General features: G+C 55.2%; 2 protein-coding genes and 1 pseudogene across 2 annotated transcripts; 2 read left to right on the forward strand and 1 right to left on the reverse strand.

The window, feature by feature from the left end:
* The first annotated feature begins 500 nt into the window (after positions 1 to 500).
* Positions 501 to 3,517, forward strand: GDF15 (growth differentiation factor 15). Its single transcript, XM_042928920.1, has 2 exons — positions 501 to 843; positions 2,118 to 3,517. Exons 1-2 carry the CDS (start codon positions 552 to 554, stop codon positions 2,759 to 2,761), a joined length of 936 nt encoding a protein of 311 aa, XP_042784854.1. The 5' UTR covers positions 501 to 551; the 3' UTR covers positions 2,762 to 3,517.
* An 11-nt stretch (positions 3,518 to 3,528) lies between these two features.
* On the forward strand, positions 3,529 to 5,660 carry LOC122214187 (annotated as a pseudogene).
* An 848-nt stretch (positions 5,661 to 6,508) lies between these two features.
* Positions 6,509 to 10,795, reverse strand: LRRC25 (leucine rich repeat containing 25). Its single transcript, XM_042928921.1, has 3 exons — positions 10,576 to 10,795; positions 9,203 to 9,996; positions 6,509 to 6,952 (listed from the first exon to the last, which is right to left on the reverse strand). The coding sequence occupies exons 2-3, from the start codon at positions 9,985 to 9,987 to the stop codon at positions 6,814 to 6,816; spliced, it is 924 nt and encodes a 307-aa protein (XP_042784855.1). The 5' UTR covers positions 9,988 to 9,996; positions 10,576 to 10,795; the 3' UTR covers positions 6,509 to 6,813.
* Positions 10,796 to 16,337: the final 5,542 nt, after the last annotated feature.

The raw sequence follows: 16,337 nt of genomic DNA on the forward strand, positions 1-16,337 counted from the left end.
ATGCCCCATGTGAACCTCTCTCCAGTGAAAGTCTCAGTTCTTGTTTTCCGGATGAAGAAACAGAAGTGGGATGAAGGGGAATGACTTGCCTAAGGTTGTACCTCCTGGCCCTTTCTCCTCTGCTTCCTTTGGTTTTCAAAATGTGGAGCCTTTGACCCTAACCAGGAAGGGAGAGAGAAAATCCCATGAGGGAGAAGGCCTCCTCTTAAGCGCTCGCTATGGAATTGAGCACATAGAAATAAGTCTTTTTCTGACAAAAGCATTCTTTTCACCAGTCCACCAAGCTGGAAGGAAGTCCCCATTTCACAGAGGACACTGAGGCTCAAAGAGGCTTCTGGGGGGAGGGCGTCCCCCACTTCCCCAGGAGAACTCCCCAGAAGGGCCTCCCCCTTAAAAGCAGCCCAAGACTCAGCCATGTGTGGTCCCTGGAGTGTTTACTCTGCACCCAGAGCGGAAGGGACCAGGCAGGCGGGGGCGGACAAAGTCCGGGGATTATAAAGGCCAGTCCAGCCGCGTCCGGTGTCTCAGTTCAGAACTCAGCTAGCACAGGCATGCCTGGGCCTGGACCCACACCACCAATGCTGCTGCTGCTGCTGCTGCTGCTGCTGCTGCTGATGTTCTGCTGGCTGCCTTCGGGAGGTGCCCTGTCTTTGGCCCAGGAGCACCTCCCGGCCTTCCCGGGACCCTCAGAAGCTCGCTCCGGTACGGATGTCTCCAGATTCGAGGAGTTTCGGAAACTCTACGCACACCTGCAGACCAGGTTGCGGTTGAACCAAAGCTGGGAAGATTCAAACCCTGACCGAGTCACCTCTGAAGCTCAAGTCCGGATACTCACTCCAAAGCGTGAGTGAAATCTAGGAGACCGGCGCCCCCTGTGCAGCTACCATCATCTAACCAGTGGTTCTGAGACACAGGGACCCAGACCTGCCACTGAGCCTCAGTTTCCTTACCTGTGAACCGGACAAGAACATCCCCCCTAGGGGCTTCGGGGGGTGGGCGGGGGGAGGTGGTGGCCGGGTTTATGCCAAGACTAGGCGGGGTGTGGCCAAAGTGAGATGTTAAAGATTGCAGATGGGGAAACTGAGGCCCAGCGAGTCTCTTGAAAACTCACGGAGCCTGGAATTTCCAGAAACAAAATCGGGCGCGGGCTGGGGGGGTGGGGTCCCTGTCCTCGGGTTTAGGGGTGGGGGAGGGCACGCAATCTAGGAGAAGGGATGCAGGGGCGGGGACGAGAGGAGCGCAGCCCAGGGATAGGCCGAATCTGCCCGTACTGGTTCCCAGTCTGATGCAATCCCTTGACAAGCCACTGCTAAAGTCTCACGTAGCAGGTGCCTTGGAGAGGGAGGGGGTATTTTCTCCCCCTCCACGGAGGCTCTAGGGGGTAGAGAGGGCGGAAGGAGATCCGGGCTGCGCTAACTGGGAGGGGTTAGGGAAAGAGCGTCAAACCAGAAGGGAGCGCTATTTTCTCACCCTAACCCTACGTGTGCTGTGAGACTCCAGGTACACCTCTTGCTCTCTCTGAGCCTGGTGACTTGAGTCCAGGGCCCTCAAGCCCTAGTCTGCTCCCTATCCCCAACACCTGTACCAGCCTGGGGACCTGAGGATCCTGGGGAGCCAGGCACCCTTCATTTCTCAGACATGGAAACCAAGATCCAGAGAGTTGAAAACACAGCAGCTGGCTGTTGTAGCCCCAGCCCCAGGCACTTAGTAGCCCTTCAATAAAATGTTTTTGACTTCCAGAGGAGGCAGAGCCACTGTTTGGCTCTTAGTGCCTCTCAAAATCAGATACACATGAATTCCTGCCAGTACTTACCAAGCACCCACTGTATACCAGGCATGGTGGTGATCAGGGAGACTGAAACTCCTATAAAGATTCTAGTAGGGGAGATGAAATGATACACAATGAAAGAAAATAGGGCAGTGCCTATGTTAGGCAGGCTGGAGGAACATGTAGCCTGCCATGCTGAGATTCAGGGGACTAGTGTGCCGGGAAGGGGAAGCAGCTAGTGCAAAGGCCCTGAGGTAGGATCCAGGTTGGTGTGGGGGTTGGAAATGGGCACTTGCGCCTGGTGCACATAGGCCCGTCACTGACTGACTGGCTCTCTTCTCTCCCTCAGTGCGACTTGGGCTGGGCGGCCACCTGCACCTGCGCATCGCCCGGGCTGACCTGACGAAGGGGCTCCCCGCATCCTTCCGCCTGCATCGCGCGCTGCTCAGGCTGTCCCCGACGGAGCTGAGCTCGTGGGACGTGACGCGGCCGCTGCGGCGTCAGCTCAGCCTTGGAGGTTCCGGGGCGCCCACCCTCCACCTGCGACTGTTGCCTCAGAGGGACCGCTTGCCGGCGCCGTTGCCTTCCGCACGTCCCCGGCTTGAGCTGCACTGGCGGCCACGCGCGGCCAGAGGGCGCCGCAACGCGCATGCGCGCTCCAAGGACGCCTGCCCCCTGGGGGCGGGGCGCTGCTGCCGCCTGCAAAGCTTGCGCGCGTCGCTCGAGGACTTGGGATGGGCCAACTGGGTGGTGGCGCCTCGCGAGCTGGACGTGCGCATGTGTATCGGCGCGTGCCCAAGCCAGTTCCGGTCGGCCAACACGCACGCGCAGATGCAGGCGCGCCTGCACGGCCTGAACCCCGACGCGACGCCGGCGCCGTGCTGCGTGCCCGCCCGCTACGAGCCGGTGGTGCTCATGCACCAAGACAGCGACGGTCGGGTGTCGCTTACGCCCTTCGACGACCTCGTGGCCAAGGACTGCCACTGCCTATGAGCGGTCCTAGTCTTTCGCTTACGGCTCGTGCGCAGTGGAAGTGACCTCAGAGGTCCTTGCCTGTCGAATGGGCTTGTGGGTCCTGAGATACCCGATTTCCCACCACTGCTATCTACCCCGTCCGGCGGAGACCGCTGTATTTATGTTTGTATTTATTATTAACTTATTGGGGTGATCTGCCTGGGGACTGGAGGGGTTGGTCTGACGGTGTGCATTTATTTAAAACCGTGGTAATAAAAACGAAGTTGTCTGACCTGAGCCCCGATGGTTGTCCAGGATGGAGCTGGTGACCCTGGGAAGGACCTTCCGCTCCCTGAGCTCAGTTCTCACAGGGGACCTGGTATTAGGGTGAGTGGAACTGCTCAGGGAACGGGTGGTGGGGCGTTCTGGGATGCCAAGCAATTGGATGGTGCTCATGATGCCAGTGCCCCTCAAAGACACCCTTCTCTCTGTCTCTGTGCTTCTGTGTCTCTCGTTCCTCTGTTTCTGAGACCCTTCTGGGTGTCCCTCTCCCTCCATATCTCATCTGTCAGTATTCCTGCTTCTGTGGTGATACAGTCCTCTATCACTGTCCTGCTGGCTCTCCTTGCATTGGAGTCCCCTTTCCAAACACAGGCAGCCATCCGTCTGCAATCAGGCAGATTGTGTGTGATGTCGCCCCTGACCTCGAAGAGCCCCATCACTTCTATTTGTGGCACATCACTCTATGTTAACGGTACCTCTATTCTTTTAGATAAAAAGAGCTGGGCTGGGGGCCGGGGGGGGGGGGAATGGGGGGTGGGTGGGGAGGACCGCACCCTGCATGGCAGAGGCGGCCGGGAGTCCCAGGCCTCTGCCTGCACTTGGTTTCCACCAGCCCACAAACAACGGCATGGCAGCCATCCCCTGCAGCGTCTTGCTCGTGGCCGCCCTCGACTATCACTGGCACCGCCTGGGTTCCACTTCCAGTAATACCTCCTGCGGAAGGGCAGAGTATCCTGGGGAAGCCATCCCTCTCCACCCCAGTTCCCCAAGACTAACCCGGGTCACTGATGGGCAAGCTGCTTTTTGGGGAAGTCCACTCTCCCATTCGCGGCCACAGTGTTGGAGTCCCCAGAACCCTCAGAATCTCTCCAGGCCTCCAGTGGCAGGATCATCTGTGACCTGGCTCCGGAAGCTATATGAGGAAGCAGCTTGGTGGCCAGCCTGACAAGGCTAACGCCTGGCCCCGGTCCTGAGTGGGCACCACCAGGCACCAGCCTTCAGGAGGCGGTAGGCTCATCAGAGCCCATCCCTCCCCTCCCCGTAGACTAGGCAGGCTGAAGCAAACAGACCAGTTGGTTTCTTTTCTATCAAAACAGCAAAACACTAAAAAGGAAGTTGAGAGAATCCCACTCTTTACTATCCAAGCCACAGGCATGCCTTTCTGACGCTCTGTTATTGTGTGCCTTGCACCAAGTGGAAAATCTACTCCGAGCAGCCAGTTAAAAACAAAAAATCGGGAAATAAATACATTGTGAGGACCATTTTCATGCACACTGCATCTCCAATGCTATGAGTCTTCCTACTTAGGATCTTGGCATCCCCAAGATGTGCCAAATCCAGGCCCCTCCCACACCCAACTGCCTGTCCATGCTGAGAATCTCTGATAGGAAATGTTACGGGGGCGCTGGGGAAGAGAGTGCCTACTTCCAGCAGTGAGTGAGGTGTGTCCCCTGTGAATGCTGCCACCCAGAGGCAGACCTGAGTGACTGTAGGTGCCCCTGAATGTATTCAGTGAATGCCCACTCTGTGTCAGGCCTTGACTGGGCACTGAGGACACAGAAATACCAAGACAGGCAAGAAAGCATCCCAGTTGAGCTCAGTCGAGTGAGGAAGATAGGTGAGTGCAAAGAAAAATAATGACAAAGTAGTGGACGGTGGTAAGAATTGTGCTGAGAAGTCAATCCAGGCCATCTATTAATGAATGGAGTCAGAGGTGATTTGGATGGTCGGCAGAGGGGGGGCCTCCCTGAGGAAATGTTGTATGAACTGAGACCTGGAAGAACAGGACCTGGGAGAGTTGGAGGATAAGCATTTGTGGCATAAGAGCAGGTGCAAAGGCTCTGGGGTAGAAACAAGCTCAGTGTTCAACAGCAAACCTGTTGAAGATGGGGCCAGAGAGGTGGGGGCGGGGGGCAGAAGCCACCAAATCTCATGGGTGATGGTGAGGGTGTGGGTCTAGTTGAAGAGCCATGAATTAGACATAGGAGCTGGGGAGGACTGGGATCTGATTTATGCCAGAGGCAAGAAAGATGACTGGGGACAGGAGTGGCCACTTGAACAGTGTCTAGGGTGGGCATGCAGGGAATTAAGGTAGTAAAGACCCTCATAGTTTCCCTCTCCCGCCCCAGATCATTCCCAAGTGTTGGGGAACCCAAGGGAGCCTCAAAATTAATACCAAGGTCACCCAAAGCTAGCAGATGCCGTATTGAGCCTCTCCCCAAATAACAGCTGTTGCCTTTGCTGAACATTGTGTTGCCCATGGGCCTTTTTATCCCTCTAGGCTGCTGCTTGTCAGGCTGGTCCCCCTACCCAGTATGCGTGTCCTCTCCGCTTCTCAAACACTTAATGCATTCTTCAAAACCCACTCCGGATTCCCTTCTTATATGCAGCCTTTTCTCAGCTCCTTCGTTCATCTCCCTCTGGAGCCCTTGACCCCATCCCTCTCTCCAGGCCAGGCTTGACCTCTCAGGACTGAGGGTGCCTGTGTCCAGCTGTCTCCCCTAAATTGGAGGGTCGGCAGGAGCCAGGCTGGAAGCAGCTGACAGGACACCCAGCTGAGGCATGAGAATTTGAACAAACTCTTAAAAGACACTGAGGGGCGCCTGGGTGGCTCAGTCGGTTAAGCGGCCGACTTCGGCTCGCGTCATGATCTCACGGTCCGTGAGTTCGAGGCCCGCGTCGGGCTCTGTGCTGACCGCTCAGAGCCTGGAGCCCGTTTCAGATTCTGTGTCTCCCTCTCTCTCTGACCCTCCCCCGTTCATGCTCTGTCTCTCTCTGTCTCAAAAATAAATAAACGTTAAAAAAAAAAATTTAAAAGACACTGAGACTCAGTTCCTGACAAGAAACCAAGGAAGCCTTCTTAGAGGAAGTGGCATTGAACCTGACCTTGAAGGGTGAGTTAAGATATCTCAGCATATTAAAGCTAAAACAGCTGCAGAGACACTAACTCCAATTGCCTTGTACAGATGGGGGAACTGAGGTCCTGTTAATGGCAGAGTCAGGACTTGGACCCGTGCCCCCTGACACCCAGAGACCAGAGTTCTGCATCTGTACTAAGATATTTAACAGTGGGGCAAAGTGAAAGGGGATGGCATCCTGGGCGAAAGGAATGGCATGGGCAAATGACAACATCAGGAGCAAGGTGGAGTTGGTGGTGAGGAGGCCTATACCAGAAGGACAGAGGGACGGGAGAGGACAGTGAGCTGGACAGGGCAGGATCACGCAGGCCTCAACCCCCAGGCTGAGGTCCTGGGGGCCCTGGGGAATCCATGGAGGGTATGTGAGCAGGGGAGGAACACAGTACCATTCATAAGTTATAATGATCCCTCTGGGGCTGGTATGGGCTGCCCTGGGGGCTAAGCCTGGGTATCAGGTACCCGGGAAGGCAGCCTAAGAGGGACAGAGGGGAGAGACCAAGGGTGGGGAACAATTCAGGAGTCTCAGAGATCTGGTTTGGGTAGCTTAAGGAAATCCCCACCTCAGGGAACCCACTCGCCCTGAGCCAGCAGCCTTGTCAGCCCTGCAGTATTTATTGGGCACGTCTAGCACTCTCCCAGGAGGGTGACAATGGCATTCACAAATTGACCCTCCTGTCCCCATACCAGGGCCTCTTCTCCTCCCCTTCCAGCAGCTGCGGGAGGTGAGAAGCAGAGCAGGGGCTGGAGAGGGAGCTACAGAGCCTCCCTGGGGCTTTAGGGACGGTCCTTCTCTGTCCCCATTCCTCAGGTGGGAAAACGGAGGCCAGGGAAGAGCCAGAATGCTCCCAGTTAGCTGGAAGGCAGCAGGTGTGAGTTCAGGGCATCAAAGACTCAGTGCCCGGGGATCACATACTCCTCTTCGTCCAGTGGGGCTCGGCCCAGCGACCGCAGATTGCAGTAGACAGGCTGGGAGGCACGGTGGAGGCCCTCATAATTCATGTAGAAGTCGCTATCCTCTGATGGGTGGGCCCTGTGGAGACAAACAGATGTGAGGGGAGGGAGGACTCAGGGTATAGACACGTCAGCTTTGAGAGGCAAAGAAAGTTCTGGGCAGCTGAGTTCCCCCCCGCCCCCCCCCCCCCCGCCCAGTATTTACATGTGAAGAAACTGAGGCACAGGGCAGTGTTCTCCCAGCCTCTCAAGTTTCTCTGAGGAAAGGAGGTGGGGGGCCAGAGATTCAGGGAAGATTCCGTAGATTTAGCATTGTAATGCTGTGGCACAAGGACCTCAAGCCCGTGGTCAAATCATCTTCCCCCTTAAAGTTGAGATCATTGCTCATTTTTTACATTAAATCTAGACTTCAGTTTCCTCTTGAAAAGTCAGAAGTTCCAGCTGCACCAGCCACATGGACACAAGTGGCTAAAGCCAAACCAGTGCCCCTTCACATGGGAAATGTTTTCACTAGGTTTCCTGAAGCAACTGACTTTGTGGCCTCAGTACAGAAATAAATCTCGGAGTCCCAGATCCATAGAGGAGGAGGCAGTTTCTTGGCAATGTCTAGCTACGGTAGGCAAGACCCGCAGAGAAGAACTTTCCTGCCTCTGGAACATGCTTCTGGAACCCTTCCCCAGGTTGGGGGGGGGGCACCTCTTTTTTTTTTTAACGTTTATTTATTTTTGAGAGAGGGAGAGAGAGTGTGTGTACATGCATACAGGCGGGGGAGGTGCAGAGAGAGAGAGGGAGACATAGAATCCGAAGCAGGCTCCAGGCTCCCAGCTGTCAGCACAGAGCTCGATGCGGGACTCGAACTCATAAACCATGAGATGATGACCTGAGGCGAAGTCTGAAGCTCAACCAACTGAGCCGCCCAGATGCCCCTGGGGGATACTTCCTTGTTACGTCTTGTAACAAAGGCTATTTTGGGCAAGTTGTGTCTATCAGTCATTCATGCTTTACAATGAATCACTCCAGGGGCGCTGGGGTGGCTCAGTCAGTTAAGCATCCAACTCTCAGTTTCGGCTCAGATCATGATCTCATGGTTCGTGGGTTCAAGCCCTGCATTGGACTCTGGGCTGTCAGGGTTGATCCTGCTTGGCATTCTCTCTCTCCTCTCTCTCTCTCTGCCTCTACCCTGCTTGCTCTCTCTCTTTCAAAACAAATAAATAAGCTTAAAAAAAAAAAAAAAAGAATGAATCCCTCAAAATACATAAATGCTTATGTGGGATAGACAGGACTCAGAGCCAGGATTTGTTTCCTGCCCCTGCTTTGGACTCACTGTGTGACCTTGGGCAAGTCATCCCCCTGTCTCCCAGAGCCTCCGCCTGTACAACTAAAACGTAGGGTGGGAATGACACATCCAATATCATTTGGATCGCATCACAATGTTTTTGGCGGAGACTGGCCCTGAGATTTTGCTGACAGTGAGGCAGAGGCGAGCATCAGAACATGAGCTGCCTTATGGAGTCCAGTGCCTTTCAGCTCCCCACCACAGACCACTTCTGCTTTTGAGCCAAATTTGCATCTGCTTTGCATGTTCTCTCATTTCTCACCAGCAGCTTCCCAGCAGCCTCCCCACTTTGTGGATTTCCTTGCCCAAACCCATCCATGATCCTGTTCCACTCCTGCTGGGGTTCTCCCAGCCCCCTCCAGCCTCCGCTCTGATGTCTTGTTTTTCGCAAAACCGATTCACAGAAGATTCTCTATTCTCTTCCACCTCCAGGTCTTTGCCCCTGCTGGTGCTGCCGCCCGAAATTCCCTCATTCCCTCAGCCAACCTGGAAAAGTTGAACCCATCTAAGTCCAGCCAAATCTGAAGGTGACAGGGCTTTGGGGGGGGGGGGTGGGGAGAGGGACACAGCTTTCTTAGCATCTCATGTGCCAAAGGCAGATGGGGAAAGGGGAGCTGTCCCCATTTTACAGAGACTGAAACAGAGGTTCAGAGACAGCCCTTGGGTCACACAGGAACTGAGCCCAGGCCACTGACTGCTACTGCAAAGCCCCTACTCTGCCTCAGCACGCGCTTCCTCTCTCCCCATCCTTGATAGCCAGAAACTGGGTTTGCAGGTCACGAAGGGGGAAACGTGCCTCAGATACAGGAACTCAATTCTTGTCCCAACTCCATGAGGTGGGGGCTGTTATTATCCCCATTTTACAGATGAGAAAACTGAGGCCCTGAGGTGAAACTACTTGCCCAAGATCACACAGCCTACAAGAGGCAGTGCGGGGATTTGAATCCCGGCCGTCTGCCTCCAGAGTGTGGCAGGCAGCTGTGAGTCACTCACCCCTGTTCGGCCCACTGGTGCCTGGTAGCTGGCTGGCCCACGAACACATTCTCATAGTCGGGTGTGGAGGGTCTGGGCAGGACAGCCTCTGGGGGCTTAGGGCTGAGGCCTCGGCTACTGTACCTCGGCTGCTTGCCCAAGCCAGACCTGGAACCATCCTGAGCAGCCCATGTTTTGTCCAGGTCGTGGCTGCTGACCATCCAGCGTCCCCGAAGTCTCCAGGCCAGCACCAGGCCAGCAATGGTGAGCCCAAGGAGCAGGCTACAACCAGCCACCAGTGCCCCGATGGTCATCAAGGACAGGCCAGGGGGGCAGCCAACCTCCAGGAAGGTAGAGATATTGTGCCAGGCACCAGTAGCTGTGTCCAGGCACAGCAGAGGCAGCTGGCCAGAGCAGTTGTCCCGTCTGACCTGGTGCCAGGATTCTAGGACACAGCTGCAGTCAGCCTTCAGGTCAAGTTTACAGCGCATGGCCAGTGCCCTGTCCACTCGGTCCAGTGGGTTGTTTGTCACATCTAGGACCTCCAGCTTTCCCAGGAGGGCAAAGAAGGGCAGTGGTAGCTCTTGAAGACCATTCCCAGACAGGTCAAGAAGGACCACGTTCCTGGCCTGCAGAGACTGGTTCCGGGGCAGGCTCAGGCCTTGGCCGCTGAAATTCAGGCATGTGGCTGTGAACTCTGTGGTCCAGTCCACGTCCCACGAGGACACGTTGCATGACAATCCTTGGCTGCCGGGATCCTGCAGCAGCAGCGGCAACAACAGCATCCACACCAGGGCGCCCCCCATCCAAGCAACCTAGGCAGAGACACCAGAATCCAAGCCCCGGCCTTAGCCTGTGGACACTTCACCCTCACTGCCTGTGTATTAATATTAATGTCAATGTTAATATTAATGTCAATGTTAATATTAATATTATTCTTATTTCAGAGTGACTCAGGCTCCTTCGGAAATGATTACACGCAGCCTCTAGTGTGCCTCCCCTCTGGTCGGCTCTAGCCTCTGTCTGGCCCCAGTCGCCCCCTCTGGGAAACGGGTACGTAATTCCAGGGCCCAAAGGTCTTGGAGGGCGAGGAGGAGACCCGACCCAATCAGCCCCTCCCCTTCTCCCCGTGGAGCCCCTTCGGGTTAAGTTTCCCGTCCCCTCCCCTCCCCACCCCGAATATTTCGGGCGCCCTCATTGGCCAAGACGGGACCATATGCAAAATAAGCGGTTGCCCCGGAAACGGCCCGCCCCTGGCCCAACTAATTGTTTCTTCCGGAACTGCGAAGTGTTGGGAGTCTTGGGCTGATCTGGGGTGGGGCTGCTGAAAGGAACCCCCTACAATTTGGTTTGAGGCCCCTTCTCGGACCCCAGTTCTAGCGCCTCCGTCCTACCTTTGTGGTCCCACCGCCACGCTTTTGCCTCGGCGGTGCTGGAAGGCTCTGGCGCGGGACGGCTGCGTGGTGGCTGACCTGCACGCGAGGGCCCAAGCGGTCAGCACCCTCTGCGGATTCGCTCTGGTCCCGGGCGCTCCTCAGGATCCGCACCCAGAGACTCAGGGGAAGAGGAACTGGTGTCCGGGTGCAAGGCTGAGGGGAAGAATGAAGACACAGAGACACGCCCCCCCCCCCTGCAAGACCTCAGGCCCAGGATTCTCACGGGAGGGGGAGGGGCGATCTGCTTCTCTCTTGCTGGAACCCAGTGACTACGTGTCCCCCATTAACACCCCGAATGACTGCTATCTCATCATCTCGCTTCCTGGTCTCAACTCGGTTGCCGCCCAAGCCACGCATTCACATATTCATTCAACAATCACCCATGCTGGACTTCCCAAAGGCCTCGGCTATGGCCAGGTTCTGGTGGAGCAACCCAGTCTTTGGAGAGAACAGAGCTAGCCACAGACACACCCAGTCCAGTGGAGTCGGGTCAGGGTCAGAGGGAGGGACAGAGTCCGGTAAGGGTTCCTAGAGGAGGGAGCATTAGAATTGGGGCTTCAACACGTGAGTAGAGTTTTGCCAAGAATTCCTAAAACCTGCCTTTGACTCTCCCAGCTGCTAGCCTCCCCGGCAGACTCAGAGCTCCTGCTCCTGTACAGTGATGCCTCCACCGTGGAGGGGGCTGTGAGGAGGGCTCCCTGGGAGAGGAGATGTTGATTTCAGGACTTGGGGGTGAGTCACAGTAGCTGGCAGAAACGAATGCAGCGTGGAGGCCCCGCAGCTTGAGAAAGCATGGTGGGCTGGGACCGTGCATTTAGGAGTGGAGTGGCTAGATGGACAGGCTAAGAGGAGGAAGTGGTGGTGTGGGCAGGCGGTGGGCAGTGCCGGCCTCAGAAGCCAGGCTGAGGAGTGGGGCGTTATTCCCAGGGCCGTGGGGAGCCAAGGAAGATGTGTGAGCAGTGGAGGAGTGCTGTGTCCAAAGATTCCTCCAGAGTGAGCGAGCCTGCTGTCTGGAGGTGGGGAACCTGGGCAGGAGACCAGCGTTCCAGAAGGAGACAGGTACCTGAGTCAGACCCAAAGCGTAGTGACAAGAGTAGATGAAGGAGGGTGGGCTAGGAGAGGGTTTCCGCCTCCCTGGGGTCCTAGCGTCAGGCAGACCCAGTTCAACTCCCTTCCAGACCCTGACTCACTGTGCAATCTTAACCCCCCTGTGCCTCAGTTTCCACATCTGTAAAATGGGATAAATTCTGAGAGCCTTCTTGACGGTGAGAAGCTGAACCCCACTCCCCCATGCTTCCCCCTCTCCTCAAACTCTGCCCCTTCCCCTCTTCAGACTCAGAGGGATGGCCAAAAGGTTTTGAACCGAGACTTTTAGAAAGAGCTGGAAATTGTCGTTCCAACGCACCCAAAGGTACTTTTTCCTAACAGGAAAATTGCACATCGCAACTCTGAGGCGTCGTTTGTTTTCCCCTATGAGACTGGCAAAGATTCAGAAGTGTGCCGATGTTCTGCGCTGGCCGGGCTATGGGAAAACAGGGAAGCCCGTGCCACGCTTCAGGATCACATGTGGTGCCGTCCCAGTGGAAGGAAGGCACACTGACCGGCCGAGGCCACGGGAGTTCCAAACACTCGTGCCTGCTGCCCCAGCATCCGCTGCTGGGACTGTCCTGAATGTTTCATGTTGACAAAGTGACAAGGGCAGCAGAGGCATGAACTAACTGATGAGTGGATAAACGAAAACATGGTGCCTCCAGACAGCGGAATGTTACTCAGCCCCAAAAAGCGGTGAAGCGCTGACGCTCCGTTGGTCAGGGATGAACCTTGAAAACATCAGGGTGAGTGAAAGAAGCCAGTCACAAAAGCCCACAGAGCCTATGACTCCATTGATACGAGACGTCCCTAGGGACAGAAAGCAGATTGGTGGTCGCCAGGGGGCTGGGGTGAGGGTGGGGCGGCGAAGCGGGGGGGGGGGGGGGGGGGGGATGGGGTTTCCATTTGGGGCGATGGAAATGTTCTGGAGCTAGAGGTAGGTGGTGCTCACAAAACACTTTGTCAATGTACAAAAAACTCACGCAATTGTTCACGCTAAGACGGTGAAAATGGCCAATTTTATGTTAAGTGTGTTTTGAACAATTTTAAAAAAGAGGGAGGGCCAAGAGATGACACGGTTATGGATGATTCATCTCAATGTTCTTATATGGGGGGGGGGGAGAAAAAAAGGAAGCAATCTAAGGGATTGGTTAGATGAATAATGATTTATCCATCCTGGAGGGGGGGGTGCCACAGAGTCATAGAAACAAAATGACGGGTCTCTATGAACTGAGAAGCAAAGACTCATTTATTTTTCCCACGAACCTTTATTAAGCTCCTACTGTGTGCCGAGGCCTTAGGGAGAAGGATGAGGGGGACTTATTGAGTAAGGAGGTGGGAGAAGGGCATCCAGACTGTGGCAAAGGTCTGGGGAGGGGTGGAGGGGGTGGGAGCAGACCTAGGTGAGAGCAGATGTCTCCAAGAGAAAGCACTAACTGAAAAAAGCCAAAAAAGTAAACTTCTAGATTTCGTTTCGTTCTTCCAAAGAAACCGTGGATGAAACACGGAAAACAAATACCCATGGTTACCTCGAAGCAGCGGGCAGATGGGAGGGAGAAATTCACCACGTAGGTTTTTCATGCAAAACACAGAAATCAGCCAGCAAACACAGGTAAGACACGCTGGCTTTGGGGATAAGAGGGACAGAGGGGCACCAGCTAGCTTCGGGCCTGGGTGGGGGTGGATGTCTCCTAAGGGCTAAGTCCTCTTAGAATAGGAGGAAATGAGAAAATGAGGAAGTGCCAGACACAAGGGCTGGGGATGTTGGGGGGGGAGGATCAGGCGTGGGGCCTGGGATAGTGGGTTCTGGAGGTGGGTCAGGGGGACCTGGGGGTCCTGGAGTCTGGAACATTTAGAGGGGTCTGGAGTTTGGGAGGCCTAGGTCCTGGGGCTTAGGAGTCTGGAGGTTCCTGGCATTTGGGGAGGTCCTGGGTTCTGGAGCATGGCAGGGGTATGACAAGTCTGGGGCCTGGGGGACTTGGGGTCTGGACCTGCTTGCTGCAGCCCCAGAAGGTCATGGCCAGGCTATGGGGAGCAGGGCAGCTCTGGCTCCACGGCCTGAGGGGGACCAGAAGCTTCCAGAGGGTACATCTCCACACTCCCTCTCCTTCCAGGCTGACATGTCCCGAGATTGAGTCTGAAACAGGTCTGAGTCCCACGCGGGGCCAGTCTCTCAGCACAGAGACTTCCAGAGATCCTTAGAGACACCTAGAGACCTTCAGAAACCCCCAGAGATACCTAAAACAACACAGAATCCCCAAGACCCCAGAAATACCTATAGGCCCTCACAGATAGCCCAAGACAGAGAGATTCCAGAGACACTCAAGGACACCTAGAGACCCACAGAAACTTCCAGAGATACCCAGAGAAACTCAGACATCCCCAAGACCCCAGGGATGCCCAGAGACTTTTAGAGACCTTCAGACACCCCCAACAATAGTCAGAAAAATTCAAAGGACCCTCCACTAAAGACAAAGATAGATATACAGAGTTCCCTGGGGGTAAACCCAGACCCAGGGCCACCAATGTGTGGCCCCCACAATTTAGCCATATTTGCCCGACATCCTCTGACCCCCATGTACCCACCTATGCTGGGTAAGGCCTCGGCCTGGGCCCTGCCCCCAATATTTCCGAGACTGGGAGCTGAAGTGGGATCAAGGGTTTGCCCTCTCCCATTATCCACCTCCCGTCCTGCTCCTGGGTTCTCACACTTATCCAGAATCTGCCCCCCTCTCCACCCCTGGGGTCCAGGCCCCCAGATCTCTTGCCCTAACCCCTGTCCTACCATTTCCAATCTCCATGTATTCAAAGTGCAGCCTTTGAACACCAGACTTCCCCCCCCCGTTCCCTCCGGGTCTGGCTGCTCCGAAGATCCAGTCTCACCTGGGGGAGGGTGGAGGGCAGGGTGCCAGGCAGCCCAACCCAGCAGCAGAGGCCATCTAGAGGCCTGGATCTTGAGGTGTCTGAGGGGCTCTGGAGCCAGCAGGTCAGGACCAGAGAGGCAGGTGTGACAAGCAGAAGCTGCACTGGGGCAGCAAAGCTGACTTAGGGGCAAGCCCGGACTGTGGGTAGATGTGGGCGGCCGCGGACCAGGCGTTAATCCAGCAAGCGATGACTGAGGTCTCCTTGGCCACTTCACCGCTGTGTGACCCAAGGCCAGTACCTTAATCTGTCTATGCCTCGGCTTCCTCTCGGGTAAAACAAGGACAGCGAAAACCACCCTAGAGGGGGGCTGTGAAGGGCTGAGAAGCAGGTGTGAACACAAGCATGCCTACGGCACCGGGGACACTTGGCTGAGTGTCCCACGGGGGAGGGGGAGGGAGTCATTGATGGTCCATCGAATGGACAAAGATTGAATCAGAAGGTATAGCTTGATTTTGAATGAGTAGAAAGACCGAGTCTGAAGTCACGTGGCCATGTTGGTTACGGTGAAATTTTAGAAGTCAGTGAATGCTGTTGTAAGGGGGGGTGAGGTGGGTGGTGGGGGGCAAACAAAAATATATCGCTGAGGCAGCTGCGGTCAGCAAGCACGTTCCACCTGCGAGAGCCAAGTTTGGTCTGGCTGTGGGAGGCTGCGGGAGGCCAAGCTGCTGGGCCACAGGGCTCCCCTGGGAATAGCCCTCCGCCACAGAGGGAGGAGCGTTGATTATAAATGCCTCAGATTCCTCCTACCTCGCTTAGGACATCTCTGAGGCACGCTCTGGGCTGTGTCCCCGAGGGCCCCCTGGGAAACCAGCCCCTGGGAACCCCCTGGTTGGTACCCCCTGAAGGGCTCCTTCTCTCTCCTCACCTTGACCTCTGTCTCTTCCTCGACCAGGGCTTCTCGGAATGACCACCTAAACAGTCCATGCTCTTGAATTCTGTTCTTAGAACCTGCTTCTTAGGGACCCCAAATTAAGATAGGTGGAGTGATTGGGACACCTGGCTGACTCAGTAGAGCATGTTGACTCTTGACCTTGGGGTCATGAGTTCAAGCCCCACATTGGGTGTAGAGATTACTTAAAATAAAAAAAAAAAAAAGGATGCAATCTTCACGATAGCCCCTCGAGATAGGAACTGTCATTACGCTTCATAGGAACTGAAAAGACCCCTGCTCCATTTTACAGACAGGGAAACTGAGGCATGGTGTGTTCGAGTAGCTTGCCCAAGGCTCAAGAGCAACTGAGGGTCAGCCGAGAATCCGTGTTGTTGACCATGAGGCTGCACGGTGCTCACACACGAGATGCATTCGCGTACGTCTACCTGGCGGGGTCTGCAGGTCACTCCTGGATGCATGGATTTGAACTTGAGTTCATGATAGCGATTGCCTGGGGCTGTGGGCTAAGGAGGGTATTTCGTTTTATTTGTTAGGTTTTCTTTTCTTTTTCTTTTTAAAGATTTTATTTTTAAGTAACCGCTACCCCCAACGTGAGGCTCGAACCCACACTCTGAGATCACGAGTGGAATGCTGTACCGACTGAACCAGCCAGACGCCCCTAATTGTTTAATTTTTTGCGAAGATTACATTCATCCCGCAAATATTTACTGAGTGCCTCCTGAATGCAGCAAAACTCCTGCCCTTCCTCGAGGAGCTGATATTCCAGTGGGGAAGGTGCAGTGATTAGGAAGTAGGAGTGCAGTGGAGAAAAAGT

Source organism: Panthera leo, chromosome A2 (genome assembly GCF_018350215.1).
Source record: "Panthera leo isolate Ple1 chromosome A2, P.leo_Ple1_pat1.1, whole genome shotgun sequence".
Classification (NCBI taxonomy): domain Eukaryota; kingdom Metazoa; phylum Chordata; class Mammalia; order Carnivora; family Felidae; genus Panthera; species Panthera leo.

Coding starts and splice junctions, on each gene's coding strand:
- GDF15 (XM_042928920.1), top strand. CDS start 552: ATGCCTGGGCCTGGACCCACACCACCAATGCTGCTGCTGCTGCTGCTG. Junction 844..2,117: donor CCGGATACTCACTCCAAAGC/GTGAGTGAAATC, acceptor TCTCTCCCTCAG/TGCGACTTGGGCTGGGCGGC.
- LRRC25 (XM_042928921.1), bottom strand. CDS start 9,987: ATGGGGGGCGCCCTGGTGTGGATGCTGTTGTTGCCGCTGCTGCTGCAG. Junction 6,953..9,202: donor CACCAGTGGGCCGAACAGGG/GTGAGTGACTCA, acceptor TTGTCTCCACAG/GGCCCACCCATCAGAGGATA.